Source organism: Desarmillaria tabescens, assembly GCF_030435595.1.
Source record: "Desarmillaria tabescens strain CCBAS 213 chromosome Unknown EV420scaffold_4, whole genome shotgun sequence".
NCBI classification, from domain to species: Eukaryota; Fungi; Basidiomycota; class Agaricomycetes; order Agaricales; family Physalacriaceae; genus Desarmillaria; species Desarmillaria tabescens.
In genome coordinates this window covers 1,693,054-1,717,681 of record NW_026848303.1, presented here as the reverse complement: position 1 = coordinate 1,717,681, position 24,628 = coordinate 1,693,054, and the positions used below count along the sequence as shown (strand labels likewise).

The 24,628-nt window shown below is 48.8% G+C and overlaps 7 protein-coding genes across 7 annotated transcripts; 4 read left to right on the top strand and 3 right to left on the bottom strand.

Annotated features, from left to right (window-relative positions):
* Positions 1 to 46: 46 nt before the first annotated feature.
* Positions 47 to 1,207, top strand: EV420DRAFT_1261275 (GHMP kinase; the record flags this gene model as incomplete). The annotated part of the gene is made up of 3 exons (XM_060467057.1): positions 47 to 763; positions 820 to 939; positions 992 to 1,207. 3 exons carry the CDS (start codon positions 47 to 49, stop codon positions 1,205 to 1,207), a joined length of 1,053 nt encoding a protein of 350 aa, XP_060337225.1.
* Positions 1,208 to 1,407: 200 nt separating this feature from the next.
* EV420DRAFT_1710791 (dynein heavy chain protein 1) lies at positions 1,408 to 12,767 on the bottom strand (the record flags this gene model as incomplete). Its single annotated transcript, XM_060479617.1, has 22 exons — positions 1,408 to 1,658; positions 1,713 to 1,994; positions 2,047 to 2,239; positions 2,289 to 2,449; positions 2,503 to 3,558; positions 3,610 to 4,225; positions 4,257 to 6,018; positions 6,074 to 6,780; positions 6,833 to 8,419; positions 8,460 to 8,724; positions 8,777 to 9,232; positions 9,288 to 9,638; positions 9,692 to 9,767; positions 9,818 to 10,105; positions 10,158 to 11,270; positions 11,322 to 11,381; positions 11,435 to 11,514; positions 11,565 to 11,659; positions 11,707 to 11,791; positions 11,844 to 12,408; positions 12,459 to 12,705; positions 12,762 to 12,767. 22 exons carry the CDS (start codon positions 12,765 to 12,767, stop codon positions 1,408 to 1,410), a joined length of 10,302 nt encoding a protein of 3,433 aa, XP_060337224.1.
* Positions 12,768 to 12,828: 61 nt separating this feature from the next.
* Positions 12,829 to 13,689, top strand: EV420DRAFT_1511413 (Sm-like ribonucleoprotein). Its single transcript, XM_060471576.1, has 5 exons — positions 12,829 to 12,954; positions 13,004 to 13,030; positions 13,086 to 13,148; positions 13,313 to 13,394; positions 13,445 to 13,689. Exons 1-5 carry the CDS (start codon positions 12,916 to 12,918, stop codon positions 13,495 to 13,497), a joined length of 264 nt encoding a protein of 87 aa, XP_060337223.1. The 5' UTR covers positions 12,829 to 12,915; the 3' UTR covers positions 13,498 to 13,689.
* EV420DRAFT_1261363 (Pex12 amino terminal region-domain-containing protein) lies at positions 13,552 to 14,793 on the bottom strand (the record flags this gene model as incomplete). Its single annotated transcript, XM_060467063.1, has 5 exons — positions 13,552 to 13,617; positions 13,668 to 14,087; positions 14,135 to 14,427; positions 14,480 to 14,689; positions 14,745 to 14,793. 5 exons carry the CDS (start codon positions 14,791 to 14,793, stop codon positions 13,552 to 13,554), a joined length of 1,038 nt encoding a protein of 345 aa, XP_060337222.1.
* A 32-nt stretch (positions 14,794 to 14,825) lies between these two features.
* EV420DRAFT_1511401 (reactive mitochondrial oxygen species modulator 1-domain-containing protein) lies at positions 14,826 to 15,674 on the top strand. Its single transcript, XM_060471575.1, has 5 exons — positions 14,826 to 14,942; positions 14,996 to 14,999; positions 15,065 to 15,136; positions 15,204 to 15,297; positions 15,353 to 15,674. The coding sequence occupies exons 1-5, from the start codon at positions 14,897 to 14,899 to the stop codon at positions 15,494 to 15,496; spliced, it is 360 nt and encodes a 119-aa protein (XP_060337221.1). The 5' UTR covers positions 14,826 to 14,896; the 3' UTR covers positions 15,497 to 15,674.
* A 71-nt stretch (positions 15,675 to 15,745) lies between these two features.
* Positions 15,746 to 16,451, top strand: EV420DRAFT_1261083 (ras-domain-containing protein; the record flags this gene model as incomplete). The annotated part of the gene is made up of 2 exons (XM_060467043.1): positions 15,746 to 16,144; positions 16,194 to 16,451. The coding sequence occupies 2 exons, from the start codon at positions 15,746 to 15,748 to the stop codon at positions 16,449 to 16,451; spliced, it is 657 nt and encodes a 218-aa protein (XP_060337220.1).
* A 2,232-nt stretch (positions 16,452 to 18,683) lies between these two features.
* EV420DRAFT_1710780 (uncharacterized protein) lies at positions 18,684 to 21,607 on the bottom strand (the record flags this gene model as incomplete). The annotated part of the gene is made up of 6 exons (XM_060479616.1): positions 18,684 to 19,006; positions 19,060 to 19,372; positions 19,427 to 19,470; positions 19,540 to 19,613; positions 19,665 to 19,873; positions 21,542 to 21,607. The coding sequence occupies 6 exons, from the start codon at positions 21,605 to 21,607 to the stop codon at positions 18,684 to 18,686; spliced, it is 1,029 nt and encodes a 342-aa protein (XP_060337219.1).
* Positions 21,608 to 24,628: the final 3,021 nt, after the last annotated feature.

The following is a 24,628-nucleotide window of genomic DNA, read 5'->3' as shown; positions in this document are numbered from 1 at the left end:
TTGACGAAAACAGTCATTCAGCAAGTTTTTTGGAAGTTTGCCAAAAATGACTTCGTCGTTTAGAATTAGAGTGCCTGCGACATCTGCAAATATCGGTCCAGGCTTCGATGTCGTTGGTTTGTCCCTGTCCCTCTACCTTACCCTTGCCGTCTCTGTTCCCCAAGTCCCCCCATCCTCCTACGCGCCTCCACTTATCACCTATTCTGGCGAAGGCGCCGATGAAGTCCCTCTGGATGCCTACAAAAATCTCACCACTCGCGTCGCCCTATACGTCTTACGATGTCACGACATTCGCTCCTTCCCCTCGGGTCTCAAGATCCATGCGAACAATGAAATCCCTTTCGGACGGGGCCTTGGATCGTCAGGCGCAGCGGTAATCGCCGGTGTGCTACTTGGAAACCAATTGGGGAACCTCAGGCTTCCAAGGGAACGATTACTAGACTTTGCCTTGATGGTCGAGCGGCATCCAGACAATGTCACAGCTGCCCTGGTGGGAGGATTCGTCGGGTCCTATTTGAGGGAACTGGATGAGGCCGCGACAGAGGCAGCCAGTGTGCCTTTGAGCGAAGTCTTGCCGGAGTACCCACCGGATGCATCTGAGGATTGGGGCCTCAACCCTCCCGCCCCCCCGAGTGGTATAGGCCACTTTGTACGATTCGGCTGGTCCGAGAGCATCAAGGCCGTAGCTATTGTCCCTAGATTCGAGCTTAGTACTGCCAAGGCTAGAGAAGTCCTTCCAACTTCTTATTCTCGCAAAGATCTTGTGCGTTTCTCCTTGCAGCGCAGTGTGGGAAACGTTTCGTTTAACGTATTTTTCAGGTCTTCAATCTGCAGCGCCTGGCGGTTTTGACTACAGCACTAGCTCAGTCACCGCCAGATCCCGATCTCATCTACGAAGCCATGAAGGATAGAGTCCATCAACCATACCGAAAAACTTTGGTCAGTTCCTATACCTTCTGGTAAATGACTTGGATATTCATATTTATTGTAGATACCTGGCCTGCCTGAAGTTACATCAATGATCACCCCTTCAAGCCATCCTGGCTTGCTAGGTATTTGCTTGTCTGGAGCAGGTCCAACGATCTTAGCTCTTGCAACACATGGTTTCGAAGCTATTGCGGAAGATGCACGAGCAATCTTCAAAAAGACTGGTGTAGAGATCGATTGGAACGTATTGACAGTCGTAGGCGGGAGCTCAGTTAAATGATTCGTCCTATTTCCTCTGGTTCATTACAAAACAAGATCATGAGAATACGTGAAATACATGACTAGATGGATAGCTGAGGCATATACGAGTACTATGTTGGGTATTGAGCATTATGTAGCGTACGCAACGGTTGATGTCTAGCTTTCTCGGGGTATCAGTATATAACAAAAGCAAAACAATAACACGTGATAAAACAGCAACTAAGCACTGGCCGTCAGGCATACTGCTCTCATCGAAACGAGAGGACCTGCACTAGTATCGAATGGAAGATTGACAGTAAACATGACGTCGCTACGGTCACCGTTCAGGTATACCGGCAGGTTCACCAAGTTCTGCCTGCTTGAGTCATCCGACTGGACCCAGCGAATTTGTGAAGCATTCAGCCGAACGACTTCTCCGTCATTAAGCACAAGTTTGTCGGTCGCCCATGATGCACCTTCCAATGCAAGCCCTGTGGTCAACAGCGTCAACCTTTGAGTTCTTCTCACGAGAGTAGAGAACGTACCGTCAACAATAAACGCCTCGGGGTCGTTCACTTTTTCAATATCGAGCCGCAAGCTAAGGGTTTCTAAGCTCCATCTTTTCCGGTGTGCAACAGCTTGCCGAGTTGCCGTGATATACGCTTCGGGGAAGAAGAGTCCGCCAAGCCAAACTTCGACATCATTCAGGTTCTGAAGCTCAGCGACACTATCAAGTTGATTCAATCGTCGAGCAAAGTTAGCAATCCATCCAGAGGCACCCATTGCCTTGGGTACTTTGTACTGCCGCCAGTGATTGGGAATAGTAGCTATGCTGGGTATCAAAAGAATTTCAGTCTCTAATTGAACAGAGTTCCGTACCTTTGGTTAAGGAGCTCATAAGGCTTCGCAAATGGTTGGTTTGTTTCAACTCTCCTTGACAGACCTTGACAACGTCAGTAAGATCCCTGCGAACTTGCGTCAACAAGCGGCGACCAATTTCGCCCTCTCTAGAGAAGAGGCGATACAATGGGTCTTGGCTATCATTGCCTTGCTGAGGAAGAGTATTGAATTTCTAAGAGAAGATCAGCACACGGGCGAATAGAAACTAGAAGTGTACTCACAGAAGGCAACTGAGAAAGCCACTCTTTGCAACGGTCAAGAAGAGACCGCATCCAGGCCGGTTGTTGGGATGTTTGAGATTTGGTTGACGCAGCGGGAGTAACATCATCATCATCGTCTGCTAGCATTCGCATCTTCCTCAGCTTGCCGAGCAGCTCGTTTCCTATGTATATGGGTGTCAATATTTATCTATCTTCCGGAGAACAACCATCGCACCTTGAGCAATAGCAATCACACGTTCTGCGCTTGGGGGAAGACTAAGCCAAGAAGGAGGTTCACGATCAGGTAATCCCTGTGCCCAAGATAAGAAGTGCTCCATCTTGGTGCCATCAGGAACACCTAGAACCTGTCTACCGCCTATGCTTGGAACCAAATCAAAGTCGACGTTATACGCAGCCGGGGTGAATAATCCGTCAACGAATGAATCCAATATTCTCTGGTCGAAGTCACTGTCAACTCGACCGCCATACACAGATTGTTTGACTAATGTACGCAAAGCATCCCAGGGTATTGTAACGGGATCAATGTTTGTACGGCCCTTTGAGACGCTGGACAGCCAAGTGTCGATCACAGTGAACGCAGACGACATATCAGAATCGTTGAAGTCGTAGGTTTTACTCCAACCAAGAGGAACATAGCGCAAGCGTTCTTGGACAATGGCATGGAACCAAGCCAAGAGGAAATAGAGTCGAATCTTCTCAGCGGGCCCTTGAGATAAACGAGAGGATGATATGCTGCGAAGAGAGTCGAGGATATTGGCTTTGATACCCGGAGGAGGTTCGTTCATAATTAAACGGGATTGACGTAGAAGATTGACTGGGATGGATGGATTGGCTTCCATCGTGAGGAAAAGGCGGAAGTTGCGGTTTGGATTTAGTGTCTGCAGTTTCTTCTCCAGCTGTCCCAACCACGAAGGAGCAAGATGGACATTCTTCAGGAGAACCCAGGAACCTTGCCGAGCTGCCGCCGCAATCGCTTGGTCTGCCAGGCCAAAACCTTCTTGAGAACCCATTGCGACGGAAGAAGATCGAGCACCCGTGTTCTTTATCAAGTTCTCTACGCGGTAACTGGCATCATATCCGGGGACAGAAATCAATGCAAGCGGCGTCGCAGCTGGAACTTCGTCATTGACCATGGTACCAAGGTCATAATCAGACTCCGAAGACAACTCGGTGTTGAATACAAGGCGGACAAATCGAGCAGTTGCTTGCAAGAGGCGGTCAGGTCGCAGACATTTGATGATCAGCATGGATCGAATGGCTTCCACGGCCGCTAGTTCCGAAATCAGTCCTAGATACTTAAATTAACAGGAATAAAACCTACGTGTGCTAGGTTCCCAGGGAGTGGGAACAGACAGCTCTGGTTCAGGAGACCGCAAGAATGGCAACCAGTCGCCTTCGTGCTCAATGATATGGTTTTGGACGGGCTTGAAGATAGACTGCTTAGCATAGTTTTCCAGGCGCAATGTTTGGTCGGCAGAAAGGATGGTGCTTGAAGTGGCACCTGTAATGACGTTGACTGAAGCGATAACATTGTCCGCACTTTCCAACAAGAACTCCATCTCGTCCGTAATTTCTTCTACGCCTCGTAGCTTGACTTGAGCCAAAAGGACTGCAAGCATGACGTGGTCACGGTAGAGAAGGGCCCGGGAGGTCCTCTTGTACACCACTAAGAAAAGATCGTTGAGAAGAATATCCCGACGCTGGCTATGATCCGTCACATTCTTCAGATTGGGGTTGTGGTGAAGGATATAATCAAAGATGTCAAGGAAAAAGCGCAACGAGAATTGGTAGAAGTGGTTGACAAGATTTAGCTGCTCCAATACGAAGAAAACTGCACTGCAAGCTTGCGCCAAAGGCAGATATTCTGCAGTGACTTCTTCCACCTCCTTCATGACAACGTCGGTCTCTTCGACCTTGGAGGTAATGTCGGCAGGCCTCTCGTTTTAAAGTCTCCAGAGTGTCAATAACTTTGTCATCGTCAAGAATGTTCCCCGATGACTCATTGAGCGCCTGAAGCAGCAATTTCTCCAGTGTTCGAAGTCGGAGACGGAATTCGCCTTGAATCTTCATCAAGTCAGTGCGTTTTCGTTCTGTATCGGGGCGTTCAACTTTGAGGACCTGGTCCAAGGATTGACTTTGGAGACTGCTACGAGTCATGGTGAAATTGACAAAGGTGACGCGACTGCAGATGTCAGGAGAAAATTCGACAGAGGGGTCTCGCGTCGACAGAAACATGGTGAATGAGGGCGAGAAATCGATGTCCTGACTTCCCAGACGAATGAGCACTCGCCCTCCGGTGCGCCTAATTTCCTTATTAAGAACGGCGTTGAGGATGGGATCGAGGTGTTCCACATCTTGTATAAGAAGTGGGTTTCCGAATCGAAGGGCGCTTTCCAGGACTTTGAGGAATGCTTCGTCCAAGAAGCTAGTCACTGTGATCTTCCGTTCCTTGTACTCGTTCAAGAGGAAAGTAGTTGCTTGCCCCGTAGGATCTATGATCAAAGGATAACGATTGAAGCGTTTCAGCATGACAGCATTCTCCGTAGTGAGATTGTCTGCGGGCAGTGCCTTCGATTGCCAGCTCAATCGGTCATCTGCAGTTGAGAGATACTCTGTGAGCGAAAGCTCTGGCTTGAACTTGATGTTAGCGTCGGTAAGGTGGTTAGACCATTCTTGCCACATGACTTCACGGTAATGTTGATCAAAAAATCCTCCGTAAGCCAAAAATGCCGCAGAGAGAAGAACATCGCCAACAATAGTCGACATTTCGGCATCGAATGCACGACTGCCGCCTTCCCATCGACCACGTTCCGACGACAGGCTCTCCAGTAACTTCATGCTACGGTCGACCTTGCTTTGTACCCGCTCCATCTCTGACTTGATGGCCTGTGTCTCGCTGATCAACAATGCATACTCCTCTTTGTATCGCGCAATCTTCGCCTCCAGCTCTGCAATCATCTGAATAATTGCGCTGGCCTGCTTTTTCGTTGTCTCTGCCTGTTTCTCTAGTGACTGCACCTCATTACGGAGTGGCTCAACGCGATCGAGAATTTCAGAGAAGTGAACCTGGGCCAAAGCCCACTTGACTAGGGGACCGCATGCTTTACTGGCACGTTGCACGGTCTCGAAGTTGTACGAGGGGCGACTGAGGAACTCTCTCTTCATGATATCTCGAAGATGCTTGGTCATCTGGGTAGTAGTGTCAAAGTTGACAATGCGCTGGATAAAGTCATCCCGACGGATGATTCCTTGCACAGTACGCCAGCTGTCAATCTTGTGACCAAGAATTGTGCAAACGGATTCCATCGCCAGCTTGACGGCTTCCGGTGGATTGGCCATGGTTCGAACTTCCTGTAGATGCTGCCGCTTGATATTACTGACGGCGGCCTGCGCATCAAGCACCGCAGGTTCTGCATTAGCCAGATCTGCTGTTGCGATGGCACGACGTTGCTCGATGTGCTTATCCTGCTCGACCAGGGCAGCTTGAATTTCAATGGAAGCGGCCTTCTTCTGCTCAGCCTCCTGCTGGTCTGATACCATGCGTTTAAGCTTTTCATTGGCTTCCGCATCTTTAGCCTCAAGTTGAGACCGTTTGATAGCAAGACTTTTGCGCAGCTCCTCGACTTGCGTGACGGTATCTCTGAGCTTGTCAAGACCCACGTGGAGGTGGCGCTGCTGTTCTTCCAGTTCGTCGCGTTTTTCAGTGTATAGGCGGACATAGTGGTTAATGCTAGTTAGAAACAAGGGTTAGGCTGGGACGTGGAACGAAATTGACTAAAACATACAAGTCGAGATAATGACGAGGCGTGACATAATTGTATCGACCTTGACGGCGGGACAAGCGTTGATTGATTTGGTGGAGAGAAGAATGTACATGGACCAAGGCATTTACAACCGCGGTGCGATGAATTGGGGGCATAGAGAGACCGCGGTAGGCGATCGGGAAATGAGCCGGAGGTGTATATGTTGAAAGATCGAGGTCCAAATTGTGGGTAAACTCCATACCCACTTGATAGAACGCCTGATCTGACCAATCTCCAAACCAGTCCAGGACGCAACGATTGAACAGGGCGGGAGAGGTGGCAGCTCTAGACGCCAAACCGTTCTCGGGAGGATTCATGGTAAACACGACGTGAAGGTTTCGGGCAACTTGCTGGGTAAACCAACGATACAGTTCCTCATGAGAGTCCAGCATTAGGCCATCGCGTTGGGATCCTTCTTTGCAAGCGGTCATCAGGGCTGCATGCTCATCGCCTTCGAAAAGACCTGGTACTTCGGCATTGGCCAGAAGCGTGTTCATCCTTTCCAAAAACCCGGAATCCAAGACATTGGACTCGTCCATGATGAAACAGATTTTTTCACCTTTGCATCCAGCCCGGCGAAGAACGACTCGAAGGTCTTCGTCGAAGTCATCGCCTGTATACTTGTTAGACACCTTGATCTGGAAGATGCTTAGACCATTCATCCAAGCAACGAAACGTGATAATGTAGTCTACACCAAGAATAAGATAGTGTTTTGATCGACAAAAACGGCGGATAAATACCTTTCCACTTCCGCTAACTCCAATAAGCAAGAGATGTCCTTGAATTTGACGGAAAACTCGGTCGATACGGAGAACATGATCCAACACATCATTGAACAGGACGAGAGGGACATCGAGCTCTTCTTCGTAGAAAACCCTCAGACGGGCTTTAGTATATTCACGGAGTGTATCTCGATCCACGGGAATATAATCTTTGGAGGTCCAATTCGAGAAGAGGATTGGACGGGTCAGAGCTTCTTCGCGGTTGATAGTAGGGAAGTGTTCCATAGCCGCTGCATCGATATTTTCATCCGTCCATAGCCGCTCTTCCTCGGTGACTAGACGATCTTGGAACAGCCGTAAGGCTTCATGGGCCCACACACGCACTAGTCCTTCGACTGACAGTATTTCCAGAGGTCGAATGGCCTCGTATATGCCTCGTACCCATCGTGTCAGCTCACGAGGACTGTACACATAGTGGGCTTGGATGTCGGTGGTGAATCGTTTTTGAGAAGCCAAATAGAACGCCACCATGGCGTCGGTAAGAGGGTCCGCGTACGCGCGTAAATTTGGGACAACTTTGAGAGCTGCGCGATTGTAAGTGCCATAGATTTGCTTTAAGGACACTTCACCAGGATAATCCACCATGACTAATGGTGCATGACGTAAGAATCGGTGACTGAGGGGAACTCGTCCGGGATCAGTCGGAGGATTGCAGGCACCAACAAATTGGATACGTTCAAGTTTCACCCAACACATATCACTGGCACGCCAGTAGCCCCCACTTTCAACCAGCTGACGGATGAAAGAGATGACACGCTGAGTGCCATATTTGTCAGCCGCCGGTAGATTGATTTCGTCGCAGAATACAACCAGCCATCGACCAATCTGCACAGGTGCCAAAATGACACCATTGGGGGTTTTTCGATACTCGCAATATTGCTCGAATGTTTTGAGGATAAGTTCTGGAGTTGTTGCGCTGGAGAAGTTCAGGCCCACAACTTCCATGTCGGGAAGCTTTCTCAACGCGCTGAAAAGGGTCATGGTTTTTCCGGATCCGGGAGGTCCGCAAAGCATCAGAGGTTTGTGCTCTGATAGCCAGGAATATAGCACTTCTTCATGGCGAACGGTGTCCATAGTGGGAACAACCTGGTCTGATGCGGTTACGGCATGGGCCTCAATTTCTATGACGGGAACTCGAGACTGCCAAGCAACCCATTCACCATTGGCCACCTGGACATCGAAGTCTATGAGGGAGCTACCAGGTCCGAGAGGAGGTAGATCAATGCCGGTTTGGTTTCTGAGATAATCACCCATTTCAGCACGCAAATCTAGCTTCGCATCCCCAGAGAATGCCCAGATGATGCTGACGAGTAAGCGCTTCGTGACGTATTGCTCTATACGTTCCAAGGACAAGGGGAAGTCAGAGTGCTGGAAGTTGTACTCGATGATGTTTCGGACAGTCTTGTTGAGAAGGGAAAAGAGTGTGTTAAGAGCGCGGGTGACCGTATAGTCCATGATGTGCTCGATGGATTCGGCAAATTTGAGTGCTGAACTGACGAGATCTCCTTCGGCAAAATAGCGCTCCAAAATAGAGGCAACCTGCTTCTGTGTAACCAAATTTGCAGCAGCGGCATTGTCGGAATACTGGAATCTCACTGCGTCGTGTAAGCAAATCGCCAGCCTCATCATCATCTGCGTCAAGAGCAACAGACGACAGTGTGGTAAGGTAATGACGATAGACCATAGAAGGTTCTACGACATCGTCCGAGAACCAAATCATGCCGCAGCGGCTGACTGTAGCAAGTGTCGCGTACTTGAGGTGCTCTACCTCGAACATGATCCTCACGTTTGGAGGTAGATTGAGTCGTTCTCCATTCGGCAACGTAAGCAGCTTGTTGTCATCGAGTACACTACGGAAATATATTAATTAGTTTGAGCAATGCCGTGGATTATTAGACCGACCTGTTCAGATTCTCCACCCATTCGGGATCTACATCACCATCAAAGATAATCCAATGTCTCTTGCCGCTCTCCCCACGCACGTCGTCCACAATCTTGCGAAGAATGTGGGTAAAGAGACCATCATTCCACTCGCGGGTGGTCGCATCCAAGGTACCGTATAAAGTATCCTTATGCATGGCTTTCGGATCAATGACATAGGAAACTCCTTCGATACCATCAAGTCTCTCCAGAGCTGCGAGCAAGACTTGCCAAGCATTGGTTTTGCCACTACCTGAGGGCCCCACCATCATCAGTCCATGCTGAATTTTTTGAATTTGATAGAGTTGCAGAATTTTGGAAACCCATAGATCACCATCAACAAGACGTCGTTCAGAACACACTTTTAGGATCTGTTCCCGTAAAGCGTCCAGATCAACAGGCATATAGTCAACGCCGGGGAAGACATCGGCCAAAAGGCTACAGAATAATTAAAATGTCGAACTGAAACTGCAGTCATAAGAGACGGGCTTACTTGGTAAGAAGAGGGACATCGTCAGCAACCAGCTTAGGTACTATAGTCTCTGTGACACTTTGAATTAAGATGATCTGCTCTGAGATTGCGTCCGATAGGCCGACCGCCTCAGAATCGTCCTCCGATACACGGACTGATTGCAGACGTTCTCGTTTGAGAATACCCGCACTAGCGAGAACTGCTTTGAGTGCGCGCAATCCAAAGTCATAATGAGGTTGCGGAGACAGCTGCTCATCACAAAGATTGAAGAATGGCACAATCTTAGATGCCAAAGATTCCGCGGTACGGAAACCTTGAGAAAACAGCATGACTTGAGCAATCAGCTCTCGATCTGGCCGGGTCATTGCCATTCTAGAAAGAAACGCTTCAGGACAGTAGGTCGCTATCAGAAAACTGGAACCTACGGCCGGAAAAGCTTCGTCAAATTAGGGGGAAGCTGAGAACGGCCAGCATAGTTGGGATTCGTCGTGATGAAGATACCTACAGACAATATAGCGATTATGGCTACGCCCCATTTTAAAGCCACTCACCGATGTTCTTGTTGATCTTGAGGTTTTTCCCGACCAGTTCTATCTCTGTATTTGGGTTCTTGACCAAAGACGCCAACCCTTGCTGGATACTCTGAACTTGCTGCGAGACAGCACTAAGAATTCGCTCCTCCAAACGATTGAACTCATCAAAGCAACCCCAGGCGCCGACTTGACACAGACCAACAAAAATTCGACCCATTGCCTGGAAATCGAAAGTCTCGTCGCAGCAAAAAACAAGCACGAAGCGACCCAGCTGCACGCCCAACGCCTTAACGGACTCTGTTTTACCTAGTATTGACAATTAAATCTCCCCATAAATAACATCGGGACAGGAGCATACCTGTGCCAGCTGGACCAAATGGAGCGCCACCAAGTTGGTTGTCCAGCGCCTGTGTCAGAGTGAGGTAGACGCGATCGGTAAGCGGTGTTTGAACAAGTCGATCGGGAACACCAAGGTACTCCCAGCCGTAAGGGAAAGAAGCATCAGCAGCCTTGATTGAAAGTCTTTCTAGGGGATTCTCGATGGCCCTGTCAAGGTAAAAGCGCATCTGATACAGCCATATGAAGCCTTTCGGGTCGAGCACATTCTGCTGGATAAGCGAACGGGTGACATCTCGCTGGTGAACCAGCTCTGTGATAAGATGTTCACATTTTCGTCGAGTGACAGGGCTCAATTCCTGCAAAACGATGTCGGCAAGTAGGTCTAATGCCTGGTGTACAGTGTCCAATGGAGCGTCTGGAGCAGCCCCCGACTCCAAGGCATCTTCAACAGATGATGTCCATGCAACTTGTACCGCAAGCGTGACAAGTTGAGCAGGATACTTCTCCATCCAGGCCATCAGTGGTTCCATAAGTAACTTGGAGCCAGAGCCGTAGAACGTTTGCAGTTCAATAACGGCATCCGTGAGTAGGTTGGCCAGTGACAGCCTCATCATAGCCTCTATCCTTGCCAGCCAATCGTTGATCTTGGGATAGTCGGCCAACAAAATCGGCTCCGTGAACTTGACCTCTTCTCCCTCCCTAGATGCCATCCCTTGTATCTGGCTTAACTCCTCGTCAAGCTTGATGGTAGAAATACCGGCAAACATCTTCTTCAAGTGCTTCATGATCCGAAGAATATCTTTACTGTTACCAATAATCTCGAGTAAATCTTCGTCGCCAACGAAGTAGAAGCGGGGAAAGGATGAACGCTCCCGCTCCAAGTACTCTCCAAGGGCCTTCTGGATCTTGTTCAGCAGGTCTGCCAGACGTTCCAAACTTTTCTGGATGCCTTGAATGTTCATGACATCGATGACGAAAGGTGACTTGTAGACCTTCTTCATCACGGTAAGAAACTCGGAGTTGATATTCTGGAATCGAGCGCTCTCGACAGGAAGAAGGTGCTTGATATCAGCGCTGCCTGAAAATATGCCTTCAAGATAAACCCATTGACGTTGAACATCGATCCAGACATCTATATAGAGCATGAAAAGGCGAAGAAGCTACCTGGTCAAAATATACGCACCGAAGAGAACGTGGATTCGATTGAGCTTTTCCTCCCAAGAACCAGCCTCCTCTTCGAAGACTGCACGTAGCATTAGCGACCAGTCCACTGGAAAATGCTGAAGATCTTCTCACCTTTATAATATGGGGACAACTTCATTGCAGTCAGAGAATTTAGGTTTTCACTGCACTTATTGAAAAGATCATCCCATCCTCTGTACAAGACGATCAACGTCTGACATTTCAATCAAAAAAATGCACGCACCTGATCAAGCGGCATTTATTCTGGTAATTGACAAGGTCAAGAGTGTAGTTGGTCCATATTTCTTTGACTTGCTTGATGTATTCTTCGAGAGCCATCTGATCATTCGTGAAGACAATATCATGAGGATGATAGCTAAGCTTACCTCTCCTTGGGCCTGGATGATGACCTCTTTAATGACCGTTTCGTTCTTTTTGAGGTCCAAGTCGTAAACATGACCGAGTGTCATCCTAGATAATGAATGAGTGATATAGAAGCAGAAATACTTTGAGGTAGGCGTACAGAGTCAGGCTAATCTGCGCTGGGAGCCTCAGCACCTTGAACAACTGCTTCCAATGCCTGTCCTTCAGCGCCTCTGATTTCAGCTCTGACACGATGGAATTGGACTTTAGCAGTCCCCTCAAAACATCCTGGACGTATTCAAAAGCAGCATACTGCCTCATCCTCGTGGGCATCTCCTTCGTAGAGGACAGCAGTCCGTCTATATGCTGCCTCAACTTGCGCGGCTGCACCGTAGCCCATGCCATATCACGGAGCTCAGATATTTGGCTCCAAATGCCAGACAACGCTGTCCATACCGCCTTGAGATCGCGTAACTCCTCGAAAACAGGCTCTAGTCGCGTGTGTCGTGTCAGTTCCAGGTCCAACGCCTCCTTTGCCCTGCAAACGAGGTCGTACTCCTCCTGAACGCGAGTTAATTTGTTCTCAAAGACGCTGATAGCATTCATGGCGGTATCGGCGCGCATATTCCCCTGCACGGGTCGTGTCTGTTCCCATTCGACTAGAATGTCATTGATCTTGTTCTCGACGATCTTGTCTTGGGCAACAATCTTCAGCTGCAATCCAGCTAAGGAGAAAGATGAGGGAAGACGAAGGATTTAGTGGCAATAAATGTACCCAGCTGCTCTTGAATGGAATCATTCTTCCGTTTCAATATCTCATTGTATGCGCTCCACTCTCCTCTAAGTTGGTCGCTGTAAAGCCAGTCGTCAGGAAACTGGTATCTGAATCGTTCTAAGGTCTTCTCTCCATTAGCACAAAGTTCTATCATGGGACCCCATGTTTTAGTTTTCTTCTTGAGGTCTTGCACGAAGGTGATGAATGTGACAGCCGCCGCGGTCGACGAATTCGCTGGAGTGAAAGCCTGAAAGGAAGATTAGCCTGAGCAGAAGTGCTGCAATGCCTGGGGCGAGTACTGACCTCCATGCTGGGAAGGTGTTGACGCGTCCGGCTACTTAAGTGAAGGGAAAAGTGCGACTGCCACAACTGGCCCTGCTGGCTTTGGCCTTGTTGGCACGTGAAGCACTTGCCTCCAGCATCCACCACCTCCGTCTTTGCTCCATTTTCATCCATTATGTCTGGTCGCCAGCAGCGTGTGATGGTACAGCCCATCGTGAGTTTCTCGCTGTAATTTTGTACGACTGCTGACAGCAGTTCCCCAGAATGTAATTTTCAAAAATCTTCAACAGGTGCGTTGCAACCGTGTCTTTAAGCACCTCTATTAACCTCGGAATGTTGGCACAGCGAACAAAAGTTGTCATCTGGTTATACGATAATATTGACATGCGGATTGAGGGTCGAATTATTGTGCGTCTGGGTCATATTTCGTCTTACTCGTCAGTTGTGTGTTGAACATTCCCGCAAGGGCGATGAATAACGCGCTCTTTGCTGGACTGAGCCCCTTGTGCACACCTTTATACACTTTTGTCACGATTGTGATGAGTCCAAGCTCACTGCCCTTCTTTCTACAGGGTTTCGATGAGTTCATGAACCTCGTCATCGATGAGGCCGCAGAAGTTTTCGTGAAAGGTGCACAGCCTCGGAAAGAGCTCGGTTCGTCTTTTTTCCCCTTCTCGCATTAGAGTCTCTCACCTCGATCACAGGGCGTATTCTACTCAAAGGAGACAACATCACGTTGATCCAGCAGGTGGTATGAATGGTGTTGTAATACTTCCTTGCCTGTATTATATATCTATAGCTTTACAAAAATTTACAAGTTGTAGATGGGAAGCAGGTGCGACAAATTCAGAGATTGACGACAGAGAGGACATTCAGCCTAGAGACGTATTTAGGATATCACATTTTGTCGTCATGCAGTGAACGTACCTTTTCTCTCCCCCAGCCAACAATGCAAGTCCAACAAAACAAATGCCCGCATTCTGTAGCGCAGCTATCGGTTCTCTCTTCGAGACAGAGTGTACAATTTCTCCCAACCCTCAACGTATCGGGTATTGACGATATGTCTAAAGCTGTCCCTCCGTCATCTTCAGCCGGCTTTGAGACGTCTGCTTCAGGATCAGCGGGCCCAATAAGAGTCGATACAGCACGGTCATCCAGGAAACTTTCCCGTGAACTTGAAGTACCCGCACCCGCTGGTTCCTTTTCCTTCTGCGCAGATGGCTCTTCTGATGCATATCGCTGCTTCAGAGACGTCGCCAAACGGTGAAGAAGTCTGATTCCTAGCAATATACCCAGAAGAGAGTATGACGGCGGTTGAATATCAGGATTGTCAGGTATGGATGATAGCTGAAACCCATCGTCAGCAAGAAAATAGGACAACGGCAATCACTTACATGTTTGACACGCAGAATTCGTTTCACAAGACTGTAGTATGTCGCAGAAACGTAGAATATGGCCAGATTGACTTCGGTTAGCACCCCCAGCATCGAAGGGAGACTCTTAAGTATGGAAGTCAATGTGGGATGGTTTGACATTGACACAATTTCTGTGGCTCGGGAGAGAATGTACGGAGGAATCGTCGGTATGAGTATCAAAGCTAAACGCAACCATTGAGATGGCGGAGAATGTCCAGTGAAAGCAGAGTACTGCCATATATTGGTATACTCCTCCCCTAATGTCTGAATCCCTTGGCACATTGTGCATTCAGCAAGAAGATATGGCAGGCGCTGGAGACGTACCACGACCCACAGTCATTCCGTAATACACAAACTTCACAAAGAGGTCTACTTCTCTGTCTCGCCTTGCCAACCATCGTGTCCCTAATCCAACGTGAGATTGAGGTTTCCTGTCGGTAAAAAATGGGACATGCCAAGCCATGACCGTAGAACAGGTGTCGGTTTGCTCCCTTAGTGACGAGACATGGTAGAGATCTCGCTGGTGCGCACGAACTGGAGCCAAGTATTATTGGAAGAGACTAGATTGTTAAGAAGCTCTGCCACGAACTGATTTGGGCCTGCTGGGCATCGGGAAAGGTGGGGATGCCAGTTGACATGGCAGTTCCAACAAGGTCCAGGCGCGTGACATCTTTTGAACCCGGACCACCACCTTTTACTTGGGGCATCTAACTTATCCAGCAGTGAAACGCTTTTGTCGAAATGTCTCAATTTCAACGACGCAACGAGCCATCAGTATGGGATAAAAGTTAGTTTTTCCTACTTTTTGGTCAGTAGAGCGTTGTTTCATTTTTTTCCCAGTGAAGTACGATCCTTTCCTGCCGGCGGATGCTGCATAAATTTATCTGCCATTTCACCTTAATTATTTAGAATGGGCGCCGTCATGGGTGCTGGCGTGGGTCTGACCATCGGTTTCATCTTTGGGTCGTGGAGCATCTTCCGGTATGTTGGTCCTTGGAACACACTGAAGACATCATGGCTCATTACTTATTCCCTGAAATACCTGCAGATATGGAGCAGGAACTCGAGGGACGCTCTCCACCCTTTCGATGTACATGTTGAACAGCGCGGCCACATTTTCGTTCTTCCTTTCCATCGGATCTGTCTGTTTTCCTACCCAGGCCTGGCATTGGATACCACTGACTAACCACTAAACAGGTCATTCGTAATGATTCTACGATCCCGCCTCACCTGGAGGCCCAGCTTACGGCTCCAGCCATGATGCTTCGTTCCCGGAACGAGGGCTTGCGGATGATGAAAGCGCGATGGGAGGAAGAGCGCAGGCGTCAAATTAACGCCTGAAATATTCCTTATGTCTTTTGTTGTCATTTTGCGGCATTATGACAGAGTATTGCTGAGACGGTCAGTTCTGAACCGTAAATTTTCTTGTATGAATATGCGACATTCAAATTATGCGTATACACTGAATTTCGATAAAATTTCGACTTTGTGAACTTTGTCAAGAAGCCCCTATCGTTTCACGTGCATGACGTCAGTATCCGCTTTCGTTAATCCCTCGTTGCAGAGGACCACCACCTTGCCAGTGCCACCATGCCGCCGCCTCCAAATCCGCCGACGAATGTGAAGCTGTTGCTCATTGGCAACTCTTCTGTTGGAAAATCGTCACTTCTTCTTCGATTCTCTGATGAAACTTGGCTACCAGAGGATGAAGCCTCCGCCACCATTGGTGTCGATTTCCGTGTACACCGTCTCACACTTCGCAACGGTAAACAGGTCAAGCTCAGTATATGGGACACAGCTGGACAAGAGCGATTTCGGACCATTACTGCAAGCTACTACAGGGGCGCGCAAGGGGTGGTGCTGGTGTATGATGTCAGCAGTAGGGAGAGTTTTGAGGCACTACCGAGGTGGGTAGGGGAGATGGAAACGTATCTCGGCAATGTGGCCGAAGGGCCTGTCAGGGTGGTAGTAGGCAATAAGGTTGATAAAGTGCGTAAATATAACTTACTATTTTGTACTTATACTGACGTTACTACAGGAATTTTCGCGTGAGGTGTCCACTGCCGAAGGTCGCGCCTTCGCTGAACGTATAGGATCCCTGTTTGTGGAAGCCTCAGCGAAGACGTCTGTTGGCGTAAATGAGGCGTTTACGGAAGTTGTCGAACGCATCATAGAACAAGGTGTTAGTGGAAGTTCACCGCAACGGACCGACGGCGGCCAAGGAGGCGTCCCAGGTGGCGTGCAGCTCGTTGGTGGAACTGCGAAGGAACAGGATGCTGGAGGATGCGCTTGTTAATGATGACATCCATGTCTCCCGTACCATTGACAGGCGCGCTGGTAAGTACATCAGGAACTATGACTGGATTTGTAACTACACTTTTCATAGTTTCTCAGATATCTCTATATGTTCATTTTGGCCATATTATACCATAATCCTCTCTATTTTCGGACAGGTCTTTGCTCCAATGAAGATAAGCGCACGTAAGTATTCGCCTGTCTGTCATTGTTCGCATAGCTGTTAATAACGAGGTGGCTTACCCACTTCACCAGAATTTACCCTCTGATCGGTCGCGTCGCCTAGACATTTCGCTACAATATCCTCCTGCAACACGGGTGGAGAATCACAAGTATATTGATATCATCGTTCATAGATGACGGATCATCATTAGCCATCAACAACACACTTTGAACCGAATAGGTCCATTTATTAAGGTTCCATCTCAAAAGTCACACCAAGAACATCAAGAATCTCTCTTCGCATGCGCCTCAGAATACCCAGAAGGCCAAATTTGGGTTCCGAACGACAACGACAACGTGTTCCTTCTGTGTCAATATCTGTCGGTGTGTCGCGAGTTGGACCACCATTTATAGGGTTAACCGGAGAATGCTTCAATTTATGGGTGAGACTCCTAAAAAACTTGAAGATGAGTAGAGACGCGCTAAGCTTGACGAAAGTGCAATGCTCCAAGTTTTAGGATACACCATCAATATCGTGAACTGTGAGTTTGCAATAAAAGAGGTTAACCGCCACAAAGTGCCCAAGGACAGCGCCGCAGTTTGCGGCGGGGCATTTATTCAGTCATACATAGTCTCAAGAAGATTAATGCAATGTCACCGAGCAGCGCGATTAGCTAGGCTCTACGAAGGACACGATACTACACCATGTATAAGTCCGTTACTATATGATGCACTGCACGCCGCCAGAACGGATGAAACCTAGATTCATGAAGGGAAGGTGTAGACAGTAGCACACTACCTCCACCGCGTCTTAGTGGACACTGCACAGGTGGCGGCTAATAAGTGTAGAATAAAAAAGCCGGGCATCGTTACACCTACGAATCCTACCAATAATTTTCCCTGTCAGTGTCATAGCATAATACACGATGTAATACTCAAACTCCAGGTACTTTCAGACTGTCGTACTAGGGTTTGAAGACGCCTGCGCAGGTGTCCAGAGCTGGGTGAAGAAGACTGCTAATTTGTAACGTTGTCGTAAGTTGGGAGTAGATACTACTGTTAAGTTGAACGGATATTGCAAGTTTCAATAAGTAGTGCGTGCCAACAAGTATCCGACATCGTAGTTCTCTCAATCTTTAAAGGTCCTCTGTATCATTCATGGAAATGCTGGTTCAATTGTGTTGGTCCACGTTGGTAGAGCAAAATATTGCGAAGGTTTCGTACATGACAGTCGCCGTGTCGAATAATAAGCACTTAGTAGACGCTAGGCAAGTACTGTCTGCTTCACATCCAGTAGCGGCAGTTGCCGGGTCCCCGATTCTTTCCTTTCGTACGAAGAAACGGCCGCGGCAAGTTGTATCCTTTTTGTAAGTCTGTGTGAACGTGCTTGTTCAGGCCGAAATATATAATACAGCTTGCTGCTTGATTTGAATTAACTGGAAATGTGGTGGTGCAAAAAGCTCGCTCGGCAGCTCCCATTTTGCAGTCTAACATCTAATCCGAGCTGCAGATATGCTATGCTTTTACTCTCCATTCAAGTTTCTGTACATCCCTGCATGTGCATTAGGTCTTGAAAATGAAAAATATTCCCTACTGCATACATTGTACCATGCAATCAAGTGGGTGGCTGTTGCAATCGTGGCAAGTCCAAATCCTCAATCAATTTCATGAATTCAAAAATATCATACATGTAGATGGATGAAAGGTAGCTAAAGGTACACATGCGGCGTGTAGCCGGCGCCGTAGCAACCCTCGCCTCTGCATCCCACCTCAGACATCGACACCACTCTGAATATCTTGCCTAACCCGCATGCACTCAAAGGTAACTCTACTCCATGCTCCCTGCATGCTAAAATGCTAGTCTTAGCTAAGTAGACCATCAGTAACGACCTATCGTCGCAGGTCAGGATTGACGACACCCCAGCCTGCATTACGAGGAGACATGCTTGCTGTACCAACAGGGTGCCAGAGCATGTCGGCTCCTTCGCGAATGGCGGCTTCGGTAGTGTTTGACGCGAACTCGAGGATGTATCTATCCCAGCGGGGGCAGTGACGGATCTCTCAGATGCGTTTATGGCGGCTTGCATATAGTCAAGTCCTGGGGTGCCGAGAGGTTGGGGTTGATGAGCGGAGGGTCGAGAGGGTTCGTGCTGTTAATAGTGATGTCTCCGGCCTGGTATGTCCCTTGTGAGATGAGAGGAAAAGAGGAAGGAGTTGAGACATACGCGCTAGAGGGCAGACTACTATCACTAGTATCATGAAGTAGTTGCCAGTGGGTGGGATGGGCTCTGGAGGGATACCATTCTATACTCGCCTTCAATAACGGAATGCAATGAAAGCCGAGAGAATAGTTACTCGCCGAGAAAATCAGCTCAAAGTGTGCCGTCTCATCACCTGAACATGGCTCATCATCCAGCAGACCTTCAGGTACCCTCAGGAAACCTAACTGATTCCCTGAAGTACTCGCGATATATCCTGTACGGTTTGCCTCCCATTCGGCGAGTGCCTCCTCTGGAATGTCTCGTTTCGCAAGTAAACGTTCTCGATGGTGTCCGTGCTATTGACGGTCCAAGCTAAAGCGTACCTCAGGTGATCAGTGAGGTTCTTCCTGATATCAGGGAGATGTACAGTAGGAGTGATGCCAATGGAACTGAGTTCATCGGCGTCGCCGATACCTGAGTAGAGAAGGATATACGGTGTCCCGATAGATCCAGCAGAGGGAGAGGATTTCTTTAATAGGCGAAAGGGTATATATTGTTTCTTGTGACGGATGGTCAGATTTCGGTTAGAATAGTATAGAGAGTCATTGCTTACTCCAGCATCTTGGGTAAATTCCATGGTATCGAAGGTCTTCACACCTTTAGTAGTGCAGTTGGATTCGAGGATTCAGGTCACGTAGCTGTGGATGACGTGCAAGTTCGGCCTACTCAGGTATTTCGGTCCAAGGAACACGGTTTCTGAGCTACTTCGAGTGCCATTGTGAACTGTCGATTGTTCCAACCTGTAGAGCACGTAAAATCAAACTATGGAGCGTTCTAGGGAGAATTGACACCTATCAATACCCATATGGTAGCCAGAGTTATAATCTTCGTTGAAGGGGAATTCGTCCGGCAGATCCGTCGTAGCCTGGATCATACGCAAGTCCATAGCCCGAGGGTATCCTGGAAGTGTAACAGAGAGAAGCCCGTCGAAACCGTGATCCTCTGGGATAAACTCCCCGGCGATATTATGGTGGTCAATCGGAGTGGTAAATTGTTCCGACTACACATATGACGAAATTAATTATGGACCAACAAGCTACGCGTAAAGCTGGACTGACCTTGAGAATATATGGTTCCAGCTCCAGCCATCATATCAGGTTCTTGATCGTTGTGTGCCTGCGCAAATATCACTACAACAAACTGATTAACAGGAAACAACGTACTTGAGCGATACAAGACACGAAGTCAAATCACATTCTGGAACCGAACCTAAAAAGAAAAAGAATCATGCTAAAGGATGGCAGTGAAAGGAAAGAACAGGAAAGGCATCTGCGAACACCAGTTCGTCGACCAATAGGGGGAAGTCGGAAAGACAGAGTTTTTCAGCCACAGCGGCAATCACTTTCAGCCACCCGGCATTCCAGCCGTAGCGTGCCGCATGCTCGCCAATCACCGCAAATTAGCTAAGCCAACCCGGAGTATAGCCCCTGTCCAGACAGTCTGCTTTCTTCGCAAGCAATCAAGGGGATAGCCCAAATACCGAGCTTGCATCCGCAAGCTCCATCACATTGCGGGAAGCGGTAGGTGACGTACACAGTACACTAAATGATACACTATAATACACTATAATAACATGATCCGGGAGTGGAGGGAGGGTGAACGAAAAAGCGAAACGGTGAAAACTTCTGATGGCTAGTTAAGATCACCGGATTTGCAAAGCTAGGGAAGAGGCGGAGCCTCACCAGGCACACGGGGGCTGATTAAAGGCTTGTAGAGTAAGAGGATAAATAAGTAGGCAAAGCCTACTGTGCAACCTGGTATGAAGGGTTTGTAATGAGTGTAAAGCTGAGGGAGCGAGCGAAGCTCAGCTCACCTTGGATTGCGGGGAGAAGAATGGGTGCAAGTGAGACAACTGCCCCGATGTCTCTCAGTTTTTCGACCTCCGCCAGAATTTCTGGCACCGAAAACTGAGACAGAGCAAAGGCCTCACTCTCCCGGATGAAGCGGCGCTTCTAGCGGAGCCTAAAGGTGACGTGGCGATGCCAGTTAGCCTTGACGAGCCTGCAGAGGCCTACGAAAACGCTCCTTACCCTTGGAACCCGCGTTTACGACGACCTCTGCTTTCTTCGCAAGCAATCAAGGGGATAGCCCAAATACCGAGCTTGCATCCGCAAGCTCCATCACATTGCGGGAAGCGGTAGGCTAAGAAAGGATGCTGAGGATGAGTGTTGTGGGGGGTGGTGGAGGTTCAGAAGTGATGAGCGAACCGCAAGGTCAGAGAGGCAGGTGGTTGAGTACGTCGTAAGGCTGCCAATTCAAATTCGGCACGAATAGCAGGATGTTCCCGCACATATAGAGTCCATGCCTTGGAAGACCACCGACCCAAGGCCTGGATAATGGCCTCTGACAGTCCGAGCGATGCGTAGAATGTAGCTCCACCCGCTCGCAATGAGTGACCACCGAAATCTTTTCCCATAAATGTGAAGAATTTTTTGTCAAACCAAGAGCGAGTTGGGATAGAGCCATCCTCGCAAGAAAACAGAGGAGACCGTGGGCCATGATGGGAGTCCCGTAAGACCACATAATCGTATAGGAGTTTAACGGGGTCAGCACGTCTTGGTGCGTGAATAAGACATCAGACCCGTGATAGAAAGGGTCTGATTTGTGATAGGGCAGATTGATATTGTACGCGGCCATTGTCAAAGAGAAGTGAAGAGCGCTTGATCACCTTGCGATAATCCTGGAGCTGTTTATCATTATTCCAGACCAGTTCTTCCGGATCGATGACAGCCATAGAAGCCACATGAAAGAATAGTGATGAACAGGAGATCGTCGTAAGAACCTGACATTTTGAGCCAAGAGTTGAAAAGTAGCGAGATGTGATTGGCGGAGGGGGAGCTTCCTCTGAACGGGGTCCGCCCGGACCTTTTTTGATCCTCGTATCGTCGCTTGTACTAGGGGAGAACGTCGACTGTCGTCAAAGTAGGATAAATGTCTCGAAGAAAGTGTCGGACTCCTGAAAGATATTTCGGGCTGGAGGGCAATGAATTGTGACGTGTATGCGATTGTAACGGCTAAGCGTTTAAGGGTGTTGGGTCAAGGGGAAGATGGTGGGAAATACAAAAGCGTGCATAGTCCCTTGCACCGTAGCATAACCTTTAATTGATGCCAATTCGAGAGCATGGAGCTGAAGGAAGAGAGCCCGTTCGTCAATAAATGACAACGAGTGGGCCTGGGCGAGCTGTGCGTGGAGCACGCTCAACCCAGGGCAGTTAAAAGCACTCTCTCCATCGCGCCGGCAGAAGCTCCCTTGTGGAGTGAACGTGCGGACGCGGTCTGCAGGGAATTCAGATGGTATTCGTATACAAAAGACGAGAGAGAAGCTCAGCACGGATATGTTCTTGCCTTCAATATGCCGAACTCGGATGTCTATTCCTGACTTCAGGATGAGGGACGCAACAGACTGGAGGGGCGCATGTATGCATAGATTGTGCCACCGCTAAGGAATTGAATGCCGCGACGGGAGTCCAGGCTATCGGTGAAGAGAAGCAACCGGCGGGGTGGTTAGGAAGGAGGTGGCATAGTGAATGGCGGCAAGGATAGCCATGAGCTCCAGGAAAAAGATGTCGATAATGGTACCAGGAGGTGGAGGGTGGAGTTGATACACCAAAGCCATTGCCAGCGAACACAAAGGAAAGCCCCAACCTGAGAGCAGCATCAGTCCAGATGATCATCTCGGCTTGACTATCCATCCAATGTGTAGAGTCAACGAAACGAACGCCAACTGCGTCAGGAATCGTCATCGACAACCATGTCAGATCTTCACGGACTGCCTTGCGTTGATAAAGATCTTCGTAAATCTGAATGATTTTCCTGCCATCTTCCTATATAGCTCGGATAGGGCAGGATGCCCCCAAGGAAAGACATTCAGAGCCCAATTGAGGTAGCCAGCAATGCGTTGCCACTTTATGAGTATAGGAGCACGACCGGGTGTTGCGAGGAAGGACTCGATGTCGGAGACAAGATGGTCGATGGAAGTTTGATCCAAAGAGATGCTTCCTTTATTGGCATCGACCCAGAATCCTATAATTTTCAATGTTCGGCCATGTAGCTGCTTCGGATCGTCAAAGGGGCAGGAGATAAACTCCCAGAAAATCAGTAATTGAACCTGTCGGCTAGGGCGGAGCAGGCCCTCGATAGAACACGAGGTTATTTGCGAAGTCCCATCCGAAAAAATCATCCATATAAACATGGAGGTCCGGAATGTTCAACTTATAGATTCCGATCCAGCAAAGCAGACCGGACACTGAGCACCAGATGCGAGGTGATGCCCGGTTACCGAAGACTAGTCGTCGAACAATGTGATACCGGCCGTCGACAATGACAACCTGTCGGATTTGCCAGAGAGGATGTGCTGGCAGATTCAGGAAGGCTTTTGCGACGTCACTCTTGTAAAGGATGAAGTCTGCATCAGGATAACGCTGTCCGAGCATTATGCAGTGCATTATGCAGTGCTTCTCAAAAGGGTGCATGTCGTCGTATTTCACATGAGCTTCTTCAGGAGGAATTCCAGCATTGAGACCAGAGGCCGGGTATGGTCAGTAACCACCCTTGGCTTTCCCTCTTGCCACACTCCGAACATTGGTGAGACTTTCATCCGGGCAAGAGTTGGAAATTAGCGGTAGCGCAGGGGGACCATCGGCCGGCAGCAACCCTCGCGATCTCTAAATGCTCGAATCTCTGCAAGATCCGCAGGGTCTGATGCATAGTTTTCTGAGTTATCCCTGCTAGACTCCTCCCATTCTCCAAGGTCAAGAGGCCAGAAGCCATCTCGAAGGCCTCTGATAACTGAATCGACAAAAGGTTTATTAGGGTGTAGCGAGAGAATGTTCTCAAGCCGGTCAACGTTAAAGGGAGTATCAACAAGTATATAATCTTTGAGAGCGGCCAAGGGTAGACTGTATAGTTGCGGATCGTTAAGCAACTGTTCAGGGGGTGATGGTAGAGGAGATGCAGACTCAGTAGAGGCTGCCGCTGGGGAAAACAGGCTGCATAGGTGAAGAGGATGATGATTCGGACCATATATAACCACGCTTGAAGCGAGGACCCGCAATTTGATTATCTTGCTTACGCTTCGTCCCTGCCAGCGATTTAGGACCTTCCGCTGCTGCTGCTACCCTACGATGCTACCTGTTCCTCTTCCAAACCTTGTACGACGGCGGGCCTGGAGGAGGGAGGCACAATCGCTGTTGTCTTTTGCTCGGTGGTTAGCTCCACACTCACTACAGGTGCCATGGCGACGACGATTCGTGCACGGCTCCAATGTGCAATACCCCAGGTTCCAATTCTCGCAAGGTACTGCCGCACGCTTCGGATTTGGGAAGGAGGAAGAGGAGGGGCGCTTCGTATTGCGCTGCGTAATCTCTGGGCGGAAGATCTGAGATAGCAACGGGATCTGGACCTCATTCTTGAGATCCATCCTGAAAGGGCGTTTTGCATAGCGTGACCGAATATCTTCATCAAAGCGAATCGCAATTGCTGGGTCATGCGGGACAGCCCTAAAGAGTTCGACAACAGTCTCACGATAAGTGCTAAGCTCAGCCTCTCGATGAGGGTAGAGGGACACAACACCCTTCGACCAGGCGTCAAAAACACGATACCAGTCCGCCTCGGACGTAACTGGTCGTTTTGCAGATGAGGTGTCCTTTTTAACGATCGCAAAACCTGCAAATAATTCCTTAGCATCCTCATTGTGGTCGTAGCCTCGATCCATGGAGGCGAAGAACTTCGGGAAGTCAACGTAGTGGTCCTGGAT